The sequence below is a fragment of the Lepidochelys kempii genome, chromosome 2, assembly GCF_965140265.1.
Source record: "Lepidochelys kempii isolate rLepKem1 chromosome 2, rLepKem1.hap2, whole genome shotgun sequence".
NCBI lineage: Eukaryota > Metazoa > Chordata > Testudines > Cheloniidae > Lepidochelys > Lepidochelys kempii.
In genome coordinates this window covers 191139477-191165807 of record NC_133257.1, presented here as the reverse complement: position 1 = coordinate 191165807, position 26331 = coordinate 191139477, and the positions used below count along the sequence as shown (strand labels likewise).

Genomic DNA, 26331 nt, shown 5'->3' with positions numbered 1-26331 from the left:
AGAGTAGGGGGAGGAAAGGTCACACAACAACAGCACAAGTTGTGTATGATGTATTAACAGTCATTGCGTCAGTAATCTCTTCCTTGCTCACTTGTTTCTTGTCCAGGAAGGTCAAGGCACTCTTGCTCACTGAAATCCAAAAACTACCAATCTCACAGGATCTCCCTGAGCAGTGAATTTAATATATGTATCTTGTAGATCCTGAACTAGAACTCTAGAACCAGATACCCTCCAAACTCTGAGGTGTCTGCAAACTAGATTGTATTTCTTGGGTCCATCTCAAATATTCTGAATCCAAATAATTCAGTGTATAAATTGAAAAATGAAATAAGCTCTAGTTTTGTAAGGTTTTTTCACATTTCAAAAACAGTTAAAAGTTATCCGCTTAATTTTTGGGAGGGAGGGGCTATCATTTGCCTCTGAAGTGGACCCTTTGATATGGGAAAAAGGAAAAACTAGGCAAATTTTCCCTCTAAACCCACTCACTTCCAGATAGTTAATGGTTTAAATAAATGTACACAGCTAACACACTGATTAGGTTAGTTTTTGCCAATTAATTGTGGAAGAGTAGAATTTATTGTAGCATTACATGATACTGTTTAGTCAACATACATGTTTCATCAAATTCTGTTCTATTTTCTAAAACCTTGGACTATATTAATGAAAAAAAAATAAAATAAAAGCAACTCGGCTATCCAATTTAGTCAAGTGTAAACTTACAACCTTGGGAAAAAAATAAATACTGAGGGAATAGATTTATTAAGAAGAAACTTCTTGCTCTAGACAAGAAAATTCCAAACGTATAAACGTACCAAAGCAAAGATTGAAAAACTGCTGGGATATTTCTAAGTTAACCTAATTGGAAGCAGTATTAGAACATGGTTAACAAAAACACACACACACACACACACACACCCCCAACTCATCTGTCTTCTAAATCGAACACACAACCTGATGATTTGATATTAACCCACTTTCTTGTAATTTGATTTGTTTACAGATCATTTATGCTTTTGCTTATTTAAATTAATAAAATATAGAACATTGGAAACATACGTGGTTTGGATCAGAGCAGTCCCCAGAGTAAAGAAGAGGCACCTCTGTGACCCATCTAGTGGTGGTCCATAGACCTTCCCTATATTCCTATAATTGCTGCCTGAACGACAACTCTGTTAGCTTTTGAAGGACACTTGATTAATGCATTCATCATTTCTTTCAAAAACCCAGAAACTTTGAGGGTCTGGGATTGAGAACATTTACCCAACCTTAAAGCCGGACCAGCTCCCCTTAATAAGTCTAGGGTTCTCACACCAGGGATCCTGTCTGATTTCAGAATGTCTGCCTGACAACCAACCTGAGAAGATCATGTTGAATGGTGAGCCAAACACATGACCCTGCAAGAAGGAAATAAGTCCTAAAAAAACTGAAGTCAATGGCCGCTATTGGTGATCAGCACCTCTGAAAAAAATCAAGCTATTTTTATTTAGGTGCCTAAAGGGGGGCTTATGAGCCCTATTCTAGGCACCCAAGATTGAAAAATTTCATCAAAGTTCTTATTTCAACATATAAAACTTTAGATATTTTAAAGCAGTTGCAATGGAAATAAACCCAAAAAGAAAAGAAAACAAAAATCCTACAACATGTATTGACTAACCTGTACATGTTCCATCACATAAAATTCAGTTCCAATCACAGAAACATCACTGCAATACAGTAGGGGCTCAGGGACTGGAAATCCAGCTGAAAATAACGCTTTCTGCACGTGATATTCTCTATCAACCTAAGAAAGATATAGTATGGTAGGTACAGAATAATGTTCAAATTCTTCAAACACATATAAACTTATTTTACATATATACAGAATATAACATTGTGCCCTACTAAACACCAGGCACTGGATTATGCAATACAGAACACTGGTACTGGTTTGTGCATTTGAATAGTTAATTGCATTTTCTAACATTTAACACTTCTAACATTCAATATCCACTTAAATCTTTATGCCAATCGTTACGCGAGGAAAATAGGCCACTTGAGAGTTGGGCCTGGTATAAACTTTAATTTTCTTTATCTTAAATCAGATTTATTTTAACAACATGTAGAGCAGCTCTGTCTCTGGGTTAAAGTTGCTAAGAGCAAGACGACCCTTAAGCCAGTTAAAGCAACTAACTGGTAGTTCCCCAGTTCCTTGTCAGGATAGGGGTCATGTGACAGTTGCAAAGAGGCCTATACATTTGCTTTAAGAAATGCTAAGAGAAGATATGGAGATGCGTGAAATGTGTAACCCTGGGCAAGGGAAGTTATAGCCATCAACATATCAAGGCCTTCTAATGAATTGGTGCCATCTGTACCAGCCAACTGAAGACAAAGACCACCACAGACTAGGCTTAAGTGCCCAGAAGATTTTGCCAGCACCGAGGTACTGACCAGACATAGCATGACCCAACATGGGTCCCCGAACTGCAGTCCTGACTGATGCAATGTGATGCCAAAGACCACACAAGCTGAAGAATGCATCTTTTTCCTTAAGTACTTCCCCCTTTTTCTTATGTAGTTACTGGGCGGTGATGTCCCCATTCTTCTTCTTCTCTAAACACTTAAGATGTGCATGTGTGTGTTTAAATGATTGGGTGCATATGTGAGTTCATTTGGAGTAAGCAATATTAATCATTTCCTAATTCAAGTTCTAGGCAGTCCTGCTTTAAACTTAGACTGTTGCCCTGAATAGTGAAGGGTGTCAGCAACACCACGCTACTCTACAGGAGAGGTAAGAGCTGTCGACTCTGTTGTATCAAAGATTGGGTAATTAAACCAGAGAGGGAGTGATCAGTAATAGTCACTAAGCACACAGTAACTTTGGGAGGAGTCTAAATATTACTTCAAGGGCTGAGAGGTAAACAAGTTTGTTTCAGAATCAGAAGCATTCAACCAGGTCAATAGATTACTTTGCCAGGAGCAAGATCCTGTAACTGGCAGTTAGAGCTAAGCAGGTGGCTGCCTCCTCAAGTTTTTGTATTTGTAAAAAATTGATCAGGTGCTGTACTAGCTTTCTGATTAAGGCTATGATTATGTCATGGAGGTCACGGAATCTGTGACTTCCAGAGACCTCCGTGACATTTTCTGCCCTAGGACTGAAGCTGTCAGCCCCACAGCTCTCAGCCATGGCTGGCAGTGGGCCCCCTGTAGCTACCCAGCTGCGGTGGGGGGACCCCTGTAGGCTGCCCAGCCCAGTGAGTGGCGAGAGGACCCCAGAGCCCCCAGCTGCTGCAGGTGCTAGACCCTCCCAAAAATTCAGGAACACCAATGACCTGTTCCTGACTTTTACTAAAAATATCCCTGACAAAATCTGAGCCTTACTTATGATTTGATTATTGTATTACTTTGATGACTTGATTAATGGTGACTCAGTTCATATTATTAATTCTAATTGTGAGCTTGATTTGATAATTGTACTGTCTAATTCTTAGTATAGTATGTGTTTATAGTAGTTAACTTTGTGATAAGTTTGATTAACTTTAAAGTTGCTTATTTATTGATGTGCAATAAAATCCATAAAAAGTATACAAAGCCAGTTTTTCTTTCAAATTTGTAACTGGGTCAGAAAGCTTTAGAATGAAGATAATTTAGCCTAGGTATTTGTGAGCCATTTGGCTCTGTCCTTAAAATTAAAACATTTGTTCCTCACAATTATGTACATTTATAGTTTGCCAAAGAATTGGCTACTCACCTTGTGAGCTCTAGGCAGAAGAGGGCCATGAGGCTTCTTCCTAAGCACATATGCCCTAGAACCCTTCTGCAAGTAAAAGGTTGGATTGGACTGGCCTGAGCTACAGAGGAACAAGAAATGAATTACTAAGAAATAAAGTTGCAAACATTTAACAGAAAGAACAACAGCAACTCAAAATTGGAAAAGTGCACATCATTGTTTGGGCTGAAGAGGATGTCCAAGTACAATTTGGGAATTCATGTCAGGGGTGTTCTTTTAAACATACAATCTTACAAATCAACAGATGACAGTTCAAAGTCAGTAGTCATGGGCTCTATTCCCAGTTCTGCCACATGTTTCCTGTTTGACTTGGGAAAGTCACAGGTATTCCATGCTTCTGTTTGCTCTTCTGTAGAAAGGAGGTAACACCCACAAAGATGTTGTGAAGATTAGTTAATGTTTTCAAAGCACACTCAGATTCTTGGATGGAAAGTAGTGGCCTTAAAAATTTACCAATCTGGATTAAGAAAAATAGACTAATTTTTTTTATAGTAGTGCATAAACTTCCGTTGACTCACAATAGATGTGTCAGAAGTGAGAATGTTCTGTAACACATTTATGAATGATGCTCATGGCAGTTAACCCTTTGGCTTAGTATTGTTACCGAGTGGGTGCAGAAGGGATAAAATGCTTCCCTTGGAACAGAGAAAAGGTATAAGGTATTTGTGCCAGGTAACTGTCTGGGTTGATCTCAATAAGCCATCAAGCGCTGGCTGGAATCAACACATATCAATGGAAGATCCACAAAAAACAATGGGAACCCGTCCCCCGTGACTAAATGATTAACACTTAACAGCAGGTTTCAGAGTAACAGTGGTGTTAGTCTGTATTCGCAAAAAGAACAGGAGTACTTGTGGCACCTTTGAGACTAACCAATTTATTTGAGCATAAGCTTTCGTGAGCTACAGCTCACCTCATCGGATGCATACTGTGGAAACTTAACAGCAGGATGCTCAGGCAGGCTGGACATGGAAACTTGGCATGGTTTTCAAGTGGAAGTACCAGAGGGGACAGGAATCTGCAGTAAGAACTGGGCTGACAGAGACACAGCAGTTCTCACTTGGGATTGACAGACAGAGAAAGCCAAGATCGGCAAGAGAGCAACCTGGCTTGGTGGAATTCTAAGGGCTAGTCTACACTAGGATCACTACAGTGGTGCAGTTGTACTCTGTAGCGCTATTAGTACAGACGCTTTACGCCGATCAGAGAGCGCTCTCCCATCGGCATAATTCCTCCACCTCCCTGAGTGGCAGTAGTTATGTCAGCGGGAGAGCGTCTCCCACGGACGTAGCGCTGTCCACATCAGTGCTTAGGTCAGTGTAACTTACGTTGCTCAGAGGGGCAGCTTTTCCACACCCCTGAGCTACAAACTGTTTCAAAGTAAGCATTAGTGTGTACAAGCCCTAACTTTGGCCAGTCTGAACTGTCTTAACCTTTGCTTCTCTACACTAACCTAAGGAGTTCCTGATGCTATATTCCAGTTGATTAATACACCCTACTCGGTTTTGAAAAGGCTGCCTAGTCTTGCTGCAGACACCTACAGATGTACACTGAGGGGTAAAAGTCTCAGAACAGGAGTCTCCCTCAGTTGGGACTCACTATTCAGTGACCAACCCTTGTGGAAAAGTGTGATCTGTTGGCCATCTGGCATATAAAGGGATACTCCCAGAAGACTGCCTAAAGGCCAAGACATAGCACAGATCCAGCACATCCGTGACAATAGGTTATATCTTGAACACATTGAAATAGTTCTCTAATCAAGGCCCCAATCCTATGATGGAATCCAAGCAGGTGGACTTTTGCATTAGCACTGAGCCCCAGTGAAGCCCATGTTGCTCTATATGGGCACACAGGTCTGCTCATATTCACCCTGTGTGTGATCTGTCCCTAGGGCACTGCCTGAGACAACTGGCAAGTCTTTAATGATGAATGTTGAAATTGGGAAGTATGCTATTAAATACGATATTAAGATTGCTTGGTAATAAATCACACCTCCAATGTAATCAGAGTGTCCCTCCCTCTTTAAATACCTTCAGGGACTCCTCTCTCTCCACCATTTCAAGTTCCAACTTCTAGTCCTCACCTTCAATGCCCTGGATTGATCCACTGTCTTCTCCTCATTCAAGTCCCTCCTTAAGATTCACTCTGCACCAACACCTATGAGATATTAGATGACTAAAACATCTATTTTGTTTAAAATAAATATATCTGCTCCTCCATACTATGCTTGCCAAATAACCATGTAATCATTCTGGTTACCCTCTTCCCAAAATCCTCCGCCTACTATCTTGCTACACTCTTTATTATGTCATGGGTAACTAGGACGTTCTGGGTTGCAATCCAGTACTAGTGAAGGGCTGTTTCACCCCTGCCCTGCAACCTTGGGTGTCTCATAGTGCTTTGCAGAGGTAACGTCCAACTTGGGTCATTCACAAACAGCCTGCCAGCAATCAGATCACATCTGGAGTTCTGTCTAGAGTTACAGCCCTGGTTCAGCAGCTCTGCAACCTGTCAGTACATACCAGTCATGCTGTGGCTTCCACCAGCCTTGGTTACCACATGCAGAGTTACCCCAACCCGCTCCCAGATTTTCCTAAAACATGTCTGCTCTGCACTGTCAAGCCCTCTCCTGCACAGTCCAGCTATATTAGGTATATTGCCCTTCTAATGGGTCAATATACAACAATTTGCCACTTTCAGTGAAATTGCCCACACAGTTCACAACACTAGATTAGTTTTGATTAAACAATAAAACAAGTTTATTTAATTACAAAGAGATAGGTGTTAAGTGAGTACAAGTATTAAGGCATTAAATAAAAAACGTTTACAAGAAAAATAAAGATAAAATGCTTTCTAGTCCTAAACTTAAAGTAGACTTTGTTCAAGGTGACATTCTTACCACAGGTTTTCAGTGGCACTGCTGACCAAGTTTCAGTTCAGGATCTGCTCCCAAGGTCTCTTAGATGTAAGAGGCCAAGGGACAGGAAAAGATAACTTGAGGTGTTTTTGCCCCCCACTTTTATAGTTGAGTCACCCTTTGAAAAGCACTTTCTTGAATGTGACCCCTAGTTAAAATTCTCTCTCGCTGAGAGCACAGAGACATGGAGTCTGATGGAGAAAGAAGGCTTCATGCCGTTTCTTTTCACCCATGTATGCTGTTGCCGGCAAAAATGCAGATCTCTTTGTTCCTGCTCTCTTCCCTTGCCAAATAATGGCCACCTGATGGGCCATGGCCCATCAGCTTTGATGACACCTGACTAGGGGCCTCAACTTGTCCTTTGTCTTGGGAAGAGAGACTCACTCACATCCCAGACTTGTTTGGCAAACACACTTCAGTCATGATTTCATCTTATGCTCATAATTTTACATATAATGTTGCTATACACATTTCACCATGATATTATTGGCCAGCAGGTTATTAGTTTTCAAATGGTACCTTACAAGGCATATTTTGTACACAGATTATTACCATAGTGTATAGGGTGTGAACACAAGGGTGCATTCTGTCACAGTAACATTTTCAGAAGTGCCTCTGACTTAGGAGCCCTTGTTCTATTTTTAGAAGTGACTTAGGTGCTTAGAAACCTGCATCTCATTGCAAGTCAATTACATTTATTCTCCTAAGTGTCTACAGTCTGGTCTACACTACAGAGTTAGGTTGATGCAAGACCATTAAATTTACAAAGGACATAAATCTATTTTGTCTATTCTGCTATGGTAAATGTAATCATAGAGTCTTCAGCATTATGAAAATTTATCTTTTAATGTCTTTTTTTATACTTAGACTATGGTCTTGTGATGTCATGTTCTTGGGGAGGAAAAAAGTCACTAGTGATTTTACAATGATATTACCAGTATTTCTAATTTTTTGGTATATTATCACCTCTCACTTTTTTGCAATCCAATTAAGAAGACTTAATTCACTTTTTACAAGTATTTTGTTTTAGATCACAGATGTAATCATTTATCCAGTCGCTTTCTTCAAACAATAGAACATGAGAGAACCACAAAGGCCCCATCATCACAGAATTGTTTAGGGCCTATGCACTGCTCATTGTCGACTTCTAACACACACATCAATAAAGTTAATCATAGAAAAGTTCATCAAAGAGTTCATCAAAGAATTTGTCCTTAAAGCAAACACCTTTATTCACATTGAACTTGTGCCAAACAGGATAGGTTACTGTTTTACAGTAAATAAACTTTGAACACAATAACATGTTTTGTAACTGGTGAACTTTCACACTGATAACAGAAGGCACAGTATTTTGCTTCTGCATTACCATAACATGTAGTCATGATTTTCCTTGGTGTCCCTCTTTAACCGCACAATGTGCTCAGTGCAGTACCACACACACCTCTGGCTCTGTTCAACACATGTATTTAACTGATACACTTGGACAGGCAGATTACAGATGTTGTCATAGACACTAAGGTGATGGGTACACTAAAAACAGGTAAGATACCAAAAACTAGGAGCTTTGCCTACCTTATGGGCAACCATCCTTCCCAGCATTTCTAGGATGGATCCATCTTTTGAAGGATGACCCTACCTACCACAAACAACATTCACAGCTCCCAAAGTCATTCTTAGGGCGACCTAAATCAGTGGTTCTCAACCCTTCCAGACTACAGTTCTCCTTTCAGGAGTCTGATTAGTCTTGCATGCCCCAAGTTTCACCTCACTTAAAAACTACTTGCTTACAATATCAGACATAACAATACAAAAACTATGACTGAAAAATGGCTTACTTTCTCATTTGTCTGGATGAAATTTTAGTTTGCCCTGACTTTGCTAGTTCTTTCTATGTAGCCTGTTGCAAAACTGGGCAAACATCTAGATAAGTTGCTGTACCCCCTTGCAAGACCTCCGAGTTACCCCCCAGGGTTGAGAGCCACTGACCTAAATGATAGCTGGCGTCACACAGTGGCCGTGCCCGCCATGACTCGCCGCCCCGGCGTCCGGCCCGCAGCGACCGCGGGGATTTGGAGCGTGTGGTCCCGGGAGAGGAATGGGGGAGAGGGGGGAGGCAGCCGCAGCACAGGAGCGGGGAGACCCCCCCCTGCGGGGTTACCTGTACTGCCTGGCGGTCAGCGCTTCCGGGGGCTGCACAGGAAACCCGGCCAAACGGCGGGAGAGGTATTTCTCCAGGGCTCCCTGGTCAAACCTGTGCTGCTCCCTCACCGCCGTGGTGCCCGGCTCAGCGGCCATCTTCCGCCCCTCGGCGCGCCGCGGCGGAGCCCCCGCCCCGGCCCACGTACGCTAGCGGCGTAACCACAGCCCCGCCCCCTGATCTACGCCAGGTGACACCCCTCGCCCAGCGTACGCTATTGGCGCGGACAGTCCCCTTGCCTTTGAGGACCCTCCCCCGTGGGCAAGGCTCGGGTAAGTTGCCTGAAGTCGGGTGGTGCAGGGTGCAGGGGTCTGGCCAGCTCTGCCGTGCCAGGGAGTAGGTCGTCAAGCGGTAGCGAGAGCAAAACCAGCTCCTTCACCACTTCTCGGAGGTGCCAGGTGTGTGGCTGACAGGCAGTCACAGGCGCTGGCACCTGTGTGTATGTCACAGCCAAATTTTGTCACAGCCACATTTGCAAGTGTTCCGAGCAACTGTAGAGCTGATTGGGGGGGGGGGGGGGAAAGGAGGTGAACATTAATATAAAATGTGAACACTACAGTCTTTTTGATTGTTTTCATTCAGGATTAGAAGATTCCAACACTAGCTCTAGCCATTGTATTTTCATGTGCAATCACATTGTGACATGCGAATGACAGCCTGGTCGCAATGTATCACAGACAACCACGAGGTGACTTTTAACTCACAGCTGCATCACAGCAATCCTATTGTGATGTTTAACCTACAACCATGTCACGTGAGTGAAAACCATGCTGAAACATCAGCTTACAAGCCTGCTGTGTGATGTTTAAATGATAATCATGTTGTGACATCACACTCTTATGCATTATCCTGATTTTTATCACAGATCTTGCTATATTTGGGGTTTTCCTTAAACCTCCAAATTCCGGAGTAAAGTGGTTGCATAAGAATTGTGGCCTTCGCTTAAAAATGGAAGTTTCTAGCCCTCGTGGTTGGTCTGAAAGCACTGAAAATGTGAACCTTAAAGTCTCAAAAACCAGAAGACAAATATAAAGAACCCAAAATGTATTATTTTGTAAAATCTCTTTACTTTTCAGTTAAGTTCCTGATTTTTAAGGGCTTGACTCAAGATTTTTTGAATGCTTAGGGCTAGTAATGCAGGATATTTTGAATCAAAAACATGCCACAGATGGACCATCAGTGTTTATAATAACTGTGTATTCCCCATAGGGTGTCTGCCTTCAAAGTAAAAAGCAGTGTCTGTGCCTCCTGTACAGTGCAGTGCATATATCGTCTATAATACCGTGCCTGTGGCTTCCATTATCCTAAATAATGCTTTATGTATGTCTCCTGTACAGGGCAAAATATCTCTGTTCCTCTAATGCAGTGTCTCTACGCGTTGTTATTATCAGATGCAAAGGTTTGGGCTCTGACTTCAGCGGGGCAATCACCAGCATTTATTTGCTATTTATTGGTCGTTAAAAGAAAAGGAGTACTTGTGGCACCTTAGAGACTAACCAATTTATTTGAGCATGAGCTTTCGTGCTCATGCTCAAATAAATTGGTTAGTCTCTAAGGTGCCACAAGTACTCCTTTTCTTTTTGCGAATACAGACTAACACGGCTGTTACTCTGAAACCTGTTATTGGTCATTGTTATTATGATAATCCGTCGTGCACGCACCAGTAGACTCACCACCCCCACCCCATTGCCCCCTGCTGCTCGGGCTCTTTTGTGCCCGGAACTCTCCTCGCGGGCGGGGTTGCGGCGGGGAGGACTCTGGCTGTGGGGCTCCCAGCCGGAAGGCCGCCGGCTGTGGGGACGTGTCTCTGCGCTGCCGGGCCGAGCGTGGGGCTGTCGCGAGCCGCTGCCATGGCCTCGGCCAGTCTGGTGGAGAAGCTGCAGCTCCGCGTGCGGGAGCTGGAGGAGGCGCTGGCCAGGGAGCGGGGCGGCGGGCAGGGCCAGCGGGCTCGCATCGAGAGGATGAGCCCGGAGGTGACCGACTCCAACCCCTACAGGTGACGGCGGGGGGAGCTGCCCTGTGTGGGGGGCACCTGCCTTTTGGGGTGGGGCGGGGCAGCTATGTGGGCGTGGGAGGAAGGGACAGCGCTGCCACGGGGCGGGCGGGGAAGGGGCCCTGCGATGTGGGGACAAGCCTGGCACGTTGGGGTTTGGGGGTGGCAGGGAGGGGTGCTGCCACATGGGGGGGTGTTATGAAGGAGGAGGAAGAGCAGCAGCGAGCACTCTCCTCCACCTTTATTGAGACTGCAGAGAGTTGCCGTATGGCGGCTGTCTGTTGTGCAGGGGATTTGTGGGGAGAGGGAGGCTCCCTATACTGTGTGGGGAGGGGACGGTCTGACCCCGACCTTTGTTTAGGAGAGGCTATTTATTAAGCAAATTAAGACATCTGCTCCAGTTTCATTCACTGAGAAGTGGTGCGATGTGCCACCCCACTCCGTCCCCCCGAAACCCTACCTGTCTCTTGGTGATGAATTATAAGACTGTTTTGTATTTTCTGTCTTTACGGGTGGAGTATTTTACTCTGAGTTACTTACGGAGAAGCTATTCATAAGGCATTAGTATACAGTATTTGGGAGGAAATGGGAGTTGGGACCCCTGGGTTTTTTCCCCACTAATTTACTTTTGCACATTGGGTCATTTAGAGCTTGATTATCAGAGGTGCTGAGGCTCTACAGTGCCTAACTTGTGGATTTCAGCACTTCTGAGAATCAGTCCCATAACCTTTCTGTGCCTCAGTTTGCCCTGGGATTAAATAATAATATATAGATTTAAAATAGTCCTTCTTTAGGAACACTTCAACTTGTAATACTTTGCACTTATACAGCAATATAATAATAATATAGAGTAGACACAGTACTTTTTGTAAAGCACTCTGTTATCCTCTATAAAAAAGTGCATATTAGTGCGAAGTATTACTGTTTAAAACATTTCTGCAGCAGGATTGTGTTTAATCCTCTCCATTCTAGTTGTCCTCACAACCTTAAAATAGCTCAGTCCCTCCAAATTTCTCTCATAGTCCAGTATTGAAGTTTAAAGGTTGTTCTCCCTGAAAGCTTTTGTTGTTTTGTTTTTTAAGGTTATCAGATGTTATCAGGGTGTTAACCTGGCACCTGGAAAGCAGTTATTGCAGCCACATTAGTCCTCAAAATGATTGAAAGTGTGTGTGTGCGCGTGCGCACGTGTATACACACATCACATCACATTTTATCCTTATCCTGCAAACAATAATAATGTGAATAGTCTCATTTGTTTCAGTGGGACTATTCACACTAATAAAGTAAAGCATGTAAGTGCTTGCAGCATTGGGGCCTTAGTGTTCTATGCATAGAGATGGGTTTCCATTCTCACTTAGTACATGTCCACTTAGCAGTTTTAAGTGTAATGAGCACAGTGGTCTTCAGTTTATTCATTAGAAATCTTTAGAAACTCAGTATGCAGAAGAGTTAAAGACATGTTTTACTGAAGCTAGCAGGAAATGTTTTGTTTTTTTCCCCCGAGCTGCTGCTTACGGAATGTGATGGTGATACTAGTGGGTTGGTTGCACGATATAGTGATATTGGGGCTTTCATTCTGAAATGTGCCTAATACTTCAACTTTCTGAAATGCATAAACCTTAGAAATAGAATTGGAAAACAAATGAAATAAATGGAAAATAATACAAATTAAGGGTCTCAACTTGTTCTTGATAACAGCTAGATACAAGTGGGAAATTTAATTATTGTAATCCGCTTTAGCGACTACTTACTGTTAGATTTCAGGGAAGAGATGATAGTATCTGGTGAGAAATATGACAGTTTATGTTAGTGTTGATTTCAAAGCCATTAACTAATTTTCTTTGCTTTTGAATTTATCAACATTATTATGTTTATTTTCAAATAAATTACCATTTTACCTTAGTCTCAGTCTTCCAATCGCTAGTACATCTTTAATTGTTTGCTTAAACTTTACTTTTTAAAAAAAGTGTTATCTTAACCCTGGTCTACACTGGGGGAGATCGATCTAAGTTAAGCAACTTCAGCTACGTGAATAAAGTAGCTGAAGTTGACGTACTTAGACCTACTCACTGCGGTGTCTTCACTATGGTGAGTCAACTGCTGCTGCTCCCCCGTAGACTCTGCCTGCATCTCTCATGGCAATGGAGTACAGCAGTTGACGGGAGAGCGCTCAGGGGTTGATTGCTGCCCGCCGATCCGGCAGGTAGTGTAGACCTACCCTTAGAGGACTACTATGATAAAACTGAATATATTCATATTCTGAATCTTTTTCTTTTAGATACCTTAGTGAAGTAGTGTAAATCTAAATATTTCTGAAATAAAATTATAGATGCTAATCCCTCTTATGTGTCCTTTCTCTGTAATCCAGAATTCCACAGCATTTACTGTGTAACTGTTAATTCTACTGTGAGCTCCTCTGGGGTTTGTTCTTTGTTATTTTACTTTTTCAACTTTTTACTGTTGCTCAAATAATTGTATCTCAAAGTGATTTTGAGAGAGCTTTCCTTGACTACGTTGGATGGTTTATTAATTTATTCGTTTTGTTTTTCCTAGTCGCCTTATGGCATTAAAACGAATGGGAATTGTGAAAGATTATGAGGTATGATTATATTTGTTTTAGAAAATCGTTTTTACTTCCTCTCATGAAGGCTGCTTTGTAACATACTAATCTGTATTTATTTTTCTTGACACAGAAAATCCGTACCTTTACGGTAGCAGTAGTAGGTGTTGGTGGAGTTGGCAGTGTGACTGCTGAAATGTTGACAAGATGTGGTATTGGTAAGGTAATATACATTTTCTTCATGTACCAGTAAACATGAACTAGTCCTATATATAATAGGTACTGGCAAGATGGATTTCTTGTTTGAGTCTGCATCAATGTTAAAGTCAGCTGAAGCAAACAAAAGAGTAATACTGACAAAAACATTGAAAGTGATGAGTCTTCTGAGGTAGATTGTTCTCTGTTCTCTGCCCTTACCTAGGGCCTAGTCCTGTATGTTGCAGACCACCCTCAGCTGGGTGCTCCACATTCTGCAGGATCAGGTTCCTTCTGTATTTCTTTTAGTTCAGCCATAGAAGGCAGTGAAGGGAAAAAAGCTGTTAATAAAGATGGGAGGGTGCATAATGCAGAGAAGGAAGATTGAGCACTTCTGTTTCTCATAAAAACAAGAACAAGGGGACATTCAGTTAAATTGAGAAACAATGAATTTAAAACAAATAAGTGGACACAATTTTTCACACAATGCACAGTTAATACATAGAACTCATTGTCACAAGATATAGAGGCTAAGAGCTTAGCAGCAGGAAAAATTAGATTTATATGGGTAACAAGAACATCCAGAGTTAATATAGTACAGGATTTTTTAAGTGTAAGAAGGGATCTAAACATTCATGCTTCAGGGGAAAAGCTAACCTCTAACTCTTCAGGGTTAGGAAGAAACTTTCCTTATGAAGAGGTTATTCATAACTCATCCTAATAAGCATGTTATATCATTTACATAAAATAGCTAGAGACATAAAGGGTAACAAGAAAATGTTCTACAAATACATTAGAAGGAAGAGCAAGACCAAGGTAGGCCCAGTACTGAATGAGAGGGGAAAAAACAATAACAAAAAATGTGCAGATGGCCAAAGTGCTAAATGACTTTTTTGTTTCGGTGTTCACCAAAAAGGTTAGTTGTGATTGGACGTCTAAAGTAGTAAATGCCAGTAAAATGAGGTAGGATCAGAGGCTAAAATAGGGAAAGAACAAGTTAAAAATTACTTAATCGAGTTACATGTCTTCAAATCACCTGTGCCTGATGAAATACATCCTAAAATACTCAAGGAGTTGACTGAGGAGGTATCTGAACCATTAGTGATTATCTTTGAAAAGTCATGGAAGACAGGAGAGATTCCAGAGGACTGGAAAATGGCAAATAGAGTGCCAATCTATGAAAAGGGAAATAAGGACAACCCAGGGAGTTACAGGCTAGTCAGCTTAACTTCAGTACCCAGAAAGATAATGGAGCAAATAATTAAGCAATCAATTTGAAAACACCTAGAAGATAATAAGGTGATAAGTAACAGTCAGCATGGATTTGTCAAGAACAAATCATGTCAAACCAACCTAATAGCTTTTTTTGACAGGCTAACAAGCCTTGTGGATGAGGGGGAAGTGGTAGATGTGGTATATCTTGACTTTAGTAAGGCCTTTGATTCTGTATCACGTTACCTTCTCGTAAACAAATTAGGGAAATACAACCTAGACGGAGCTACTGTAAGGTGGGTGGGTGCATAACTAGCTGGAAAACTGTTCCCAGGCAGTAGTTAGTTAACAGTGTTTCACAGTCAAGCTGGAAGATCATATTGAGTTGGGTCCCGCAGGGATCACTTCTGGGTCTGTTCAGTATCTTCATTAATGATTTAGATAAAGTAATGGCTGAGAGGGTACACTTATAAAGTTTGTGCATGATACCAAGCGGGGAGGAGTTGCAAGTGCTTTGGAGGATAGGATTAAACATCAAAATGATCTGGAGAAATGGTCTGAACTAAATAGGATGCAATTCAGTAAGGACACATGCAAAGTACTCCACTTAGGAAGGAACAATCAGTTGCACACATACAAAATGGGAAATGACTGCTTAGGAAGGAGTACTGAGGAAAGGGATCTGGGGGTCATAGTGGATCACAAGCTAAATATGGGTCAACAGTGTAACACTGTTGCAAAACAAGTAAACATAATTCTGGGATGTATTAGCAGAATTGTTGTAAGCAACACAAGAAGTAATTCTTCCGCTGTACTCCCCACTGATTAGGTCTTAACTGGAGTATTTTGCCCAAATCTGGGTGCCACATTTCAGGAAAGATGTGGACAAATTGGAGAAAGTCCAAAGAAGAGCAACAAAAATGATTAAAGGTCTAGAAAACATGACCTTTGAGGGAAAATTGAAAAAAATTGTGTTTGTTGAGTTTGGAGAAGAGAAGACTGTGAGGGGACATGATAACAGCTTTCAAATACATAAAAGGTTGTTACAAAGAGAAGGGAGAAAAATTGTTCTCCTTAGCCTCTGAGGCTAGGACAAGAAGCAATGGGCTTAAACTGCAGCAAGGGTGGTTAGGTTGGACATTAGGAAAAACTTCCTAACGGTCAGGGTGGTTAAGCACTGGAATAAATTGCCTGGGAAGGTTGTAGAATCTGTCATTGGAGATTTTTAAGAGCAGGTTAGACAAACACCTGCTAGGGATGGTCTAGATCAGTGGTTCTCAACCAGGGGCTGGGGGGCCATGAGCAGGTTTCAGGGAGTCTGCCAAGCAGGAGCAGTGTTAGACTCACCGGGGCCCAGGGCAGAAAGTCTAAGCCCTGCCACACAAGGGTGAAGCCTGATGCCCTGAGCACTGCCACCAAAGGCTGAAGTAGAAGCGTGAGCAGCTCAGCCTTGCGGGGTGCCCTGTGACGTGGAGCCCCGGGCAACTGCCCTGCTTGCTGCTACTTAACACCGGCCCTGGCTTTTTTATGCAGAAAAAGAGTTATTGTGGCACAGGTGGGCCATGGAGTTTTTACAGCATGTTGGGGGGCGCCTCAGAAAGAGAAAGGTTAAGAACTCCTGGTCTAGATAATACTTAGTCCTGCCATGAGTGCAGGGGACTGGACTAGATGACCTCTCGGGGTCCCCTTCAGTCCTGTGATTCTATGATTTCTTCTGAAGCAGCTGGTAATGGCGTCTGTCTAAGACAGCATACTTGACTCTTTGGTCTACTGACCTGATAAGAATTGACATATCAGATGTTCTTCTGTATTAGCTAGTCATTCAAAATAAGTAATTGTTATCTACACGCTAGAGTTGCAGCTCAAAAATACAATCAGAAATTAGCTTGAAATAATCACATGTAGGAATGTCAAAAGAACAGTCGCTAAAGTTAGTGTCTGTTGATGTGGATAATCTGCGGAATGTTCTGCTTATCTTAGATAAATGTGTTCTGTTAATCATCATTCTGGTGACTTGTTTGGTGTTCTCAGGTCTTAGTGACCAGTAGTTTAGGGCCCAGTCCTGCCGTCCATACACCTCCGTAATGGTTTGCACATGAGTTGACTGAGTAAAATGGATGGAACTACTCACATGTGTTTCTAGAATCAGGGGCCCGTCAGTTTGCTGTTTATAATACCAACATGGTGTTCATCAGCAGAGACCCATTGAAAAGTCATATATATTATTATAATCTTCATTGTAGCTGCTACTGTTTGATTATGACAAGGTGGAGTTGGCGAACATGAACAGGCTCTTCTTCCAACCTCATCAAGCTGGACTAAGTAAAGTGCAGGCAGCGGAGCACACTTTGAGGTATATAGTGGGGATCAAATATGTTTAACATGGGATGTTAATTCAAACTCCGACATTTCACTGTACAAAAAAACCCACAACAAAGTAGCATGTTCATATGGAGTCAAAGGACTGACCTGCACTAGAATTTTTGCTGGTATAATGTAGGATATTTTTTGTTTGTTGTTGTTTATGACATTTTTACACTGGAAAAGTCTTAGTGCAGATGCAGTTAGACCAGCAAAAAGTGATTTTTGCCAGTAAAGCTTTTCATTCAGAGAACTGGCATAAGCTACACTATGCTAGAAGGGTTTGCCAGAATAGCTATACTAGCTAACCTTTTCTAAGCTAAAGTGTGTTTCTAAAAACTCCAGCAGTGCTTGTGACTTGGAGGAGTTGAGGGAGTTCTTTGGGGTTGTTAATGCATTCATTATCACTGTTGACTGATTTTATTTTCTTTACAAGGAATATTAATCCTGATGTTCAGTTTGAAGTACATAACTACAATATCACAACAGTGGATAACTTCCAACATTTCATGGACAGAATAAGGTAAAATGTTTTGAGAAACACACACGACTTCTTTTAACGTTTGTTAGTAAATAAAGTCTAAAATACTCTATTGGCTTCATAATTTTTTTTAAACATTAGGCCTCTAACTGGAAAACAATCGCATTTTATGTAAAATATATGTATATAAAGACACTTTTTTGTTTCCTAGCTCTGTTATTCAAGTAGATCGTGGTAAATAGCAATTACTTTTGTCTCACTTTAAATTAAATTTGTTCCATGTTTATATTAGTGTATTTTTAGCTTTCCAGCCAAATTAAAGATTCCATATGTTGTCATTCTTCTTTAAAAAGACATCAAATTGCACAATCCCTTCTTTTGAGTATCTTGACTCTCATTTCCATTGAAAATAACACAATGTAATTAATATCTCAGAAATTAGTTCTGAAATGACTGCAGATATGTTATGCAAAGGGAAACCATTAGGGGAAATAAAAATTTATACTACATTTCTTAAAATTTGTAAGAGGTGCAAATTATGCCCAGTGAAATTTCCTTTAGTCTGAAATATCCTCTTATCTGAATCTCTTATGACTCCTCAGATGACCTCATTTTTAAGGACTGCCTTTTTACTTAATTCTATGGATGTCGCTGCACGTTTTGGATAAACAGGGTTTTATTGAATTGTTTGAGACTCTGTGAGTGTTAAATAGGATTCAGACTATTTTGTTAGATAGGAATATATTTCCCATCAATTTATGTAATGAAAAGAATGAAATGTCTTGACTACAATTTTAATAATGTGTTTGCAAACCTTCCTCATGTAAACTGTGGTATTTACTTTAGTTATGGTGGGTTAGAAGAAGGGAAACCTGTTGATCTTGTACTGAGCTGTGTGGACAACTTTGAAGCTCGTATGGCAATTAACACTGTAAGTACAGCACCTGAGGTCTGCGCATACACTTGCGGGTTTGCTAATATATTCTTCCATTATTATTATTATTATTTACAGAAGTTATGTGCACCATAAAGAAGGCAAAACCTTGTGAAGGAATCTGTTGATATATGTAAAACTAAGGAAGTTTGGGGAGGAAATGACCTTTTTATTCAGTTCTTGGAGCATAAAGAGTAGACGTAAAACAGGTTACATGTGATAGTAGGTAATGGTTAGTAAAGGAAAAGTGTATTTTTCGTTAAATTTTATTTGGATTGAGTCATCTTGTAAACGCTGTCTAAATTCACTAATGACTTTCTTTGTGTAACTATCCTATGGAAAATTGATAAGAATCGTTATATTTTTATGTACATTATTAAGGCAGTATACCGTTTTTACTGTGCAGTTTCCCTTCACAGTTGTAACAAATACAGTGTATTTTCCAAAACACACATTTTTGTTGCCATCCACCTGCTAGCTTGATCAACATGTGTATATATGATGCATATAACTGTATAAATATAATAGATCCATGCTTGTGTGTGTAAAATAAACATAATTAAAGGGAGAAAACAGTAAAGAAATTGAATAGAAAATCCTAATAAACACCATATTAGACTCCTGGGCCCTGATCTGGCAATTGTGAGTTGGAGCCCTGTACATGTGCAGAGCCCCATTGATTTTTATGACACTCCAGACAAGTGCAGAGATCTGCCCTCCCGAATCCAATACCCATATTTGGACTTCAGTTTTTATTATTGTCACTAAAACAAGGCACAGAAATAGTTTACAGTCATACCTCTTTTTTCATCTGACAGTTTTTCTTCTGGCTTTAATGGGTAAAAGTCACAGATTCATCAGTATAATGCATGATTTCTAATAACCTTTTGCAACAAACTTCTGCAGTGTTATTTTATTGTAACTCTTGTGTATGTTTGTTCTTTCAAGGCCTGCAATGAGCTTGGACAAACGTGGATGGAATCTGGAGTGAGTGAAAATGCAGTCTCAGGACATATACAACTTATCATACCTGGTGAATCCGCTTGTTTTGCGGTATGCAATCCTTGGCCAAGGGGTCCTTTTCTGAAATCTGGGATCCACTGGATTTCTAGTTTGTGCTTTTTAAAACAGGATGTGTGGTGTGAAACTGGTATTTCAAGGCTATATGGCCACAACTTGTATTAGTTCAGAGTAATTCTGGTTATTGCCTTTGTGTGGTCTGAGGTTTTTATTTGTTTTGTTTAATGAGAGTTTTTTTTCTCCTTCCAGTGTGCTCCCCCGCTTGTAGTTGCTGCCAATATTGATGAAAAAACATTAAAACGAGAGGGAGTTTGTGCAGCCAGCCTTCCTACCACTATGGGAGTAGTTGCGGGGATTCTTGTACAAAATGTCCTGAAGTAAGTTATTTGAATGAACTTCTGTGACTAGACCTACAATATCTTGATATAAAGAATCCATCAGGCTTCTTTCTGATAATTTTAAGAGCTTCACATCTTCAGGACTTTATAAGCTTATGAGATGCGTGATCTTTCTTTCCCAGTGACAGATCTTCCTCTTTCATACACTCTCATGTGCAAAGGCGTTTGCTTAAAGGAGTTGATACGAAGATATGTGGTACATGGGTACATCTACACTGTAAAACAAAACCCTACTGTAGCGAGTCTCAGAGCCTGGGTCAACTGTCTCAGGTGCAATACAGCTAAAAACAGCAATGTAGATTTTCCTGCTTGGGCTGGAACCCATACTCTGAAACCGGGGGGGGGGGGGGGGGCTGGGTCTCAGAGCCCAGGCTCCAGCCTAAGCAGAAAAGTCTACACTGCTGTTTTTAGCTCTTTAGCGTGGGCCTAAGTTAGCTCAGGCTCTGAAACTTGCTGCCATGTTTGTTTTTCCCCTCAGTGTAGACTTATCCGAGTCACTGAACTTTTTGTTTTGCAGCTACCGTTTCCTACAGATCGTTTCAAGTGCTCGTTCGCGATACTTGGTTTTTTATTCATTTTGAATTACGAAGCCTTGAAGAACGTCAAAGTAGCAGAAAAACGTCTTTGTTTCCTTTGCACAAAGCATGGGAAGAGAATTAGTCCTGCATAGTTTCTGTTCAGTGATGCCAAACAGCTATAAATATTTTTACTGTATAGTAACATTTTCTACAAGTAATATCACATACTCCAACTGTTCAAAGAACTATGTGCACGAGAAATTTTGAACAATTCTGTGTGCATAACTTTATATTTCCCTTTCCTTATTTTTAAGTCTGGAAAATAGGATTTTTGTCTAGAGTTTGTGTGCTAAAATCCTATTTTAGACACACATTCTGGGAATAATTGTCCAGGTGCTGTTAGCTGCAGATGATGAATTAAAAACAATCCAGATCTCGTGAAGTAAAACGGGGTTGTTTTGCCTTCAGCTACAGCGGTATTCCATTGACTTTAGTATATGTTGTATGAATGCCTTTACGTAAAAGCAGAATTTGGTCCTGTAGTAATATAAGAAATTAACTAATTTTAGTGTGGGATTTCCAAGACGTCATCCTGGCCTAATTTTGCTCCCACTGAACATTTTTCTTCAGTGGGAGGAGAGTTAAACCAATGTTAATTACTTTTGAAAATTCCATCCTGTCTGAATGGGATTGGACACAAGTAGGGTGGAGGTTGCACTATTAGACATTCTAAACTTACCATTTCCTGGATTTGCAGTCAAGTCTCAGATTTCATCCGTGATCCATCTCTCATCTTTATACGTATACAAACACAGGGCCAAATTCTCATGCGGTATAATTCAGGATAGCTCCATTATTTGATAAAGCTATGCTGATTTACACCAAGTGAGGATCTACTACATAATTTCTGAAGTAGGTATAGGTAATTTAAAACCAAATACCAGTAATTTAGGGTACTAATACAGTATGACGACTGAGGGGTACAAAAAATATCTGGAAAAAACATTTAGGCAACTCGCTCTGAATCTGTGAACAAGAAAATACTTCCATTTCACTGCAGTTCTCATTCTGTTTTTCCAGGTTTCTATTAAATTTTGGTACTGTGAGTTACTATCTTGGTTACAATGCGATGCAGGATTTTTTTCCAACTATGGCAATGAAACCAAATCCACACTGTGATGACAAAAATTGCAGGAAACAGCAGGAAGAATACAAGGTAAAAATCCATCTGATAATGCATGCTGAAGATCTGTGGTAAATAAAGCAGATCATTCAGAATTGAAGCAGGGTTGACAGGCTGTTTCCTGCTGGTTGCACAAACTTTAAAGTTAGATGATTTGAAATATTTTTAGAAGTATTTGTAGGTTATCTTAAAGTAAGAGGTAAGCAAAGTGACTTATGAAACTTATCATTTTGCAAAAAAACCCCAATCAAATATTTGTCACTTAGGCCCAAATCCTGCAACCTCTTACAGATGTGCTTAACAGTGTGCAAAGATGACATTTAATGGATTTCTTTAAGAAATTATGCTTTGCTTTCTGATGAATAAAGAAGATTTAAACTGTTATTTTTTATATTATTAAAAATATCAGGAGTGTCACCTTTGGTCTTCCCTGCTTTTGCTCTAAGATTTGTTGAAGGTTTAAAGATGATATATACTGTAGGCTCTCTTAACCCCTTAATTGAAGGGTGAGAGTGTTGAATATTCAAAGTCTTATTTTCCCCAAAATTTTCATTAGTCATTGATGTTGAATTGGAGGAAGAAATTATTTCAGGCCTTCTTTATACATAGTAAAGGAGCATGCCCTTTTTTAATCCTGTGTAGGTCACCCTTAAACGTTTCCTAAAAGGCCATAAACAAACTCTCAAATATTTAGAATGACTTTACTCTCCTCAATATTTCAACAAAAATAACCACAAATTCATGTTTTTGTGTTGTTTTTTCATGTTCTCTCTCCAGGAAAAAACGGCTGCACAACCAAAACAAGTAGTAGTTGAACAGGAAGAAGAAATAGTGCATGAAGACAATGACTGGGGTAAGCAATCACCTCAAACTTGAACGGACACCACCAACAAACTCAGGGAATTTAACTAATCTTTATTAAACACTATCGGTTCACATTTTTTCACTTCTAATAAATCTGACAATTAAACTAAATCAATTTTAATGTTTTGATTCTCATACTGAACAAGTTAAAATTTAGTCTCAACACTACAGAAGTATATTTAAGTAAAATATTTTCATTTTATTTCTTTAATCTTGTGAAAATATATATTCATTAGATTTTATAGGATCTTTTATACAAAACTTAAGCTTGGGTCTAAGTTTATCCCTTTAAATATCTTGTCAACAAATCTTCATTATAACCAAGTTTCGGTAACATATATATATAAATTCCCTGTAAGGGCATTAACAACTGAGAGAATTGCTGGGCTGAAACTGTCAGCGAACTTGTCAAATAATTAAATTCATATACTCTTGAAATGGTTACTCTTTGAATATTGTATTTTTAATAAAATGAAAATATAAGCTTACTTTCAGGGAAAAAAGAAGTCCTTAAAATGAATGACAGACTATGAAAGAGTACCAATAGAGGAGTTGAAAGGCCCATCCCTGGAGCCCTTTAAAATACGTTGTATGGAAGATGACTTAAAAGGTCTCTTACTGGATGTACTGTTAAAGTACTTTTTTTATTTTCATAAGCTCTGGTTGCTGCAGTTTTCATCTAATGGTAATAAACTGTAATCAGAGAATCAGAGTTAAATAATTAGTTGACATTTTGACTTTTTGATACTTAGGTATTGAGCTAGTATCAGAGGTTTCAGAAGAGGAGCTGCAGGCTGCTTCTGGTCCACTTCCTGATCTTCCAAAGGGAATTACAGTAGCATATACTATACCAAACAAGGTAATGTTAAGTCCCCTTTTTTTTATAGATTTATTTAATTACAGTATTAGAAGGTTCTATATTATGTGAAACTAGTCAACAATGAAAACACTGTAAAGCAGTTGTCTGCTGTATCCTTTGGAATGTACTAAAAAGCATTCAGTTATTACATAAACTGATGAAAATACATGAGTTATCAACTTATTACCATTTGTCCATGGTAAAACTCCATCTGCAACAATTCTAGTAAAATAACTGCATGCCTATACATTCAATTTGAGTATATCTTACAATCAAATTATTATTGCTTGAGTCTGAAGAATAAAATTATTTTAAACAATTTATTAGCTTGAAACTAGTTCTGAGGGCAACAAAAATGAATGAATTTTAGTTTCTCTATTCGTGTTGAAGTTTAAGCACACTGAGGAATTCCCCAGTTGTTTAGGCAGTCAAAACCATTTTTACAAATGACTTTTATCCTTTAAGAAAGATGCAGTCAAATTACCATAAAGCTGAAGCTCAGTCTGTGGGAGGTTTAACTTCCATTCTTATGTATCAAAACCTAATTTTCTTAAATTCTAATCAAAATGGAGTTTACCAATGGATTTTGGGTCAGATGTATAAAACTGTAAATGGCTATGGAATAGCTTATATTGTAATGTTTGGGCCTGATCTTGCAAGAACTCTGTATTCTGAACTCCTTGGGTCCATTATATCCTGTTTTATTCACAGCAAAGAAACTAAATAATTTTTCCCCCTTTTGCCAATAGGAAGAGAAGGTTGTAGCTGTGGAAACAGTGGCAGAGTCTGAGGAAAGCCTAGAAGAACTCATGGCCAAGATGAAGAACATGTAGGCAAATGGAATATTGAATTAAACATTTGAGATCTTGCACTAGAGCTGGATCCAGAAATAAGGTCCTGTAAGAAATTCCAGTCTTAAAACTTGAACTTTTGGTAAAACAGAACCATAAAAACTTGCAGATGGCATCTCATAACTGTATTCTGGTGTCTATCTATATACTGCTTTAAAATACCAAGTTGTACTACTATAAGTTTTCATTTCTCATCATGCTAGGGTCCAAATCTCTAGGGGAAAATGAAAGATAATAGACAAACTGACACAAAGTTGAGCATGGTGCCTGATCTGGAATGATATTCCACATGTTGGCAATATTGGGGGAAATTAAAGGTGGAGTAACCTTGTCTGGATAGAGTGGTTCAGGGGATTGATAATGGAGTCTTTAACACATATGTTAGTGCTTCAAATGCATACCAGACTTGTGGTAGTTATCATAGATATCCTAGAATATCAGGGTTGGAAGGGACTTCAGGAGGTCATGTAGTCCAACCCCGTGCTCAAAGCAGGACCAATCCCCAATTTTTGCCCCGGATCCCTAAATGGCCCCTTCAAGGATTGAACTCACAACCCTGGCTACTGTTCAATGGGCTATGTTGTCTAAGTTTGTAGCGTGGCTATACCTGTTTTGTGGGTAAATGGAAGGCTTCAATCTTTTCATAGGCCATAAATTTCACTAGAAAAATTGTAAAGGGTTGAGTGATTTGTCAGTTTGTGTCACATTCCTATTCTTTCTTAAACAAGTATTTGTGCATACATTGCTTTGTGTTTGATAGTGGTGTGAGTATGCAGTTGTAAGGCACAAGTGTTTTGGTATGAATTCTTTGTTACCTGATCAATGACTGAGTTGACCAAAACAGCTCCTAACATATCACTGCAGTTGTCAGCCATGTGTTTACATAGTAAAAATGCTTATGACTTATCACTAAAAAAAATTAACTGCACAGGAAATTTCAGTCATTTCAAAAACACCTACAAACCTTCCTTTGTTTACTTTTAAAGCTAGTTATTCTAAAATCCATTTAGAATTATTTATTTGGCTAGCATTTAGCTCAGGGGTCAGGACCCCTCAAGGGGTCACAAGGTTATAATGGGGGGGGGGGGGGGGGATTGCGAGCTGTCAGCCTCCACCCCAAACCCCGCTTTGTCTCCAGCATTTATAATGGTGTTAAATATATAAAAGTGTTTAATTTATAACAGGGAGTCACACTCAGAGGCTTGCTATGTGTACAAAAGTTTGAGAATCACTGATTTAGCTATTACTTTACATGGCTGACAGCTTTATAAAAAGGCAACTATTTACAATTTTATCCTATGTACAGTTTTACAAAAATAGTAATTAATACATATATAAAATTATTGGAGAGATGTTGTTAGTGTATGCAAAATAGTTCTTGACTTCTGACTATAGTTAGTAAAGCAACTTTTACACTTGCCCATTCCAAATTGTAAAGTGAGGTGGTGGAGTCAAGACCTAACTTTGCAGAAGATTGTGTACCAGTATTTAAAAATAATTAAAAAAAAAAAAAAAGCCCTGTGGCTGATGATGTTTTTCACCTTTGCAATTAAAGCATATTGGAATGTAGAAGTCTAAAAAGAACCATAGTATTTCTCTGACTGAGAAATCTAGTGGAAATTTCTGATTTTTTGCAACTCAGTGAACAAATACACTTCAATGCTGTATATTTTTGCTAACTTTGTTCATTTATGTGGTAAGCTACAATATATTATCAACTTAAATTTTTAACAGTGAATCTTAATAATGAGACCTTGCTATGGGTCTGTACTATTAAATTTCTGCTGGTACACTGGAAGACACTATCAGTTTTGATGTGGAGTTCTACTGTGTTCATTAAGTTACACAGAATTTGGCTTATACCAAATATACAAATGCTTCAATTTCATGTACAAACAGAACTTGGTGGGACATCTTTTCTACAGAAGAAGAATCAAGAGCTATTACACTTGTTTTGGACACCATTACAAAGAAGTCAAACATCCATCTGTTTGAAATTTAGAAGATTACAATTTTTGTCTA

General features: G+C 39.7%; 2 protein-coding genes across 9 annotated transcripts in view; one reads left to right on the top strand and one right to left on the bottom strand.

The window, feature by feature from the left end:
• The window catches only part of ACAD11 (acyl-CoA dehydrogenase family member 11), a 60413-nt gene extending 51387 nt beyond the window's left edge, over window positions 1–9026 (bottom strand). Inside the window, exons 1-3 of the mRNA XM_073333229.1 lie at window positions 8842–9026; window positions 3728–3827; window positions 1655–1780 (exon numbers count right to left, since the gene is read on the bottom strand). Of these exons, the coding sequence (XP_073189330.1) occupies window positions 1655–1780; window positions 3728–3827; window positions 8842–8978 (363 nt within the window). The 5' untranslated portion in view covers window positions 8979–9026. The remainder of the gene's footprint in view (window positions 1–1654; window positions 1781–3727; window positions 3828–8841) is intronic.
• UBA5 (ubiquitin like modifier activating enzyme 5) lies at window positions 655–24432 on the top strand. Of its 8 annotated transcripts, none has more exons than XM_073333233.1 (12): window positions 655–2767; window positions 13427–13472; window positions 13567–13656; window positions 17084–17193; window positions 17638–17724; window positions 18529–18613; window positions 19565–19669; window positions 19886–20013; window positions 21633–21768; window positions 22513–22588; window positions 23352–23458; window positions 24208–24432. In XM_073333233.1, exons 2-12 carry the CDS (start codon window positions 13434–13436, stop codon window positions 24289–24291), a joined length of 1047 nt encoding a protein of 348 aa, XP_073189334.1. In that variant the 5' UTR covers window positions 655–2767; window positions 13427–13433; the 3' UTR covers window positions 24292–24432. The 8 variants fall into 8 exon arrangements, with proteins under 8 accessions (XP_073189334.1, XP_073189333.1, XP_073189336.1 ...); XM_073333232.1 differs by lacking the exon at window positions 655–2767 and adding an exon at window positions 8191–8223; XM_073333235.1 differs by lacking the exon at window positions 655–2767 and adding an exon at window positions 8922–9152.
• The last annotated feature ends 1899 nt before the right edge of the window (window positions 24433–26331 follow it).

Excerpts from the sequence above, each read along its gene's own strand:
- UBA5 (XM_073333230.1), top strand. The coding sequence starts at position 10,731 with ATGGCCTCGGCCAGTCTGGTGGAGAAGCTGCAGCTCCGCGTGCGGGAG. Across the intron at positions 13,657-17,083 it reads CAAGATGTGGTATTGGTAAG|CTGCTACTGTTTGATTATGA; the intron begins GTAATATACATT and ends TCTTCATTGTAG. Across the intron at positions 17,725-18,528 it reads CATTTCATGGACAGAATAAG|TTATGGTGGGTTAGAAGAAG; the intron begins GTAAAATGTTTT and ends TATTTACTTTAG.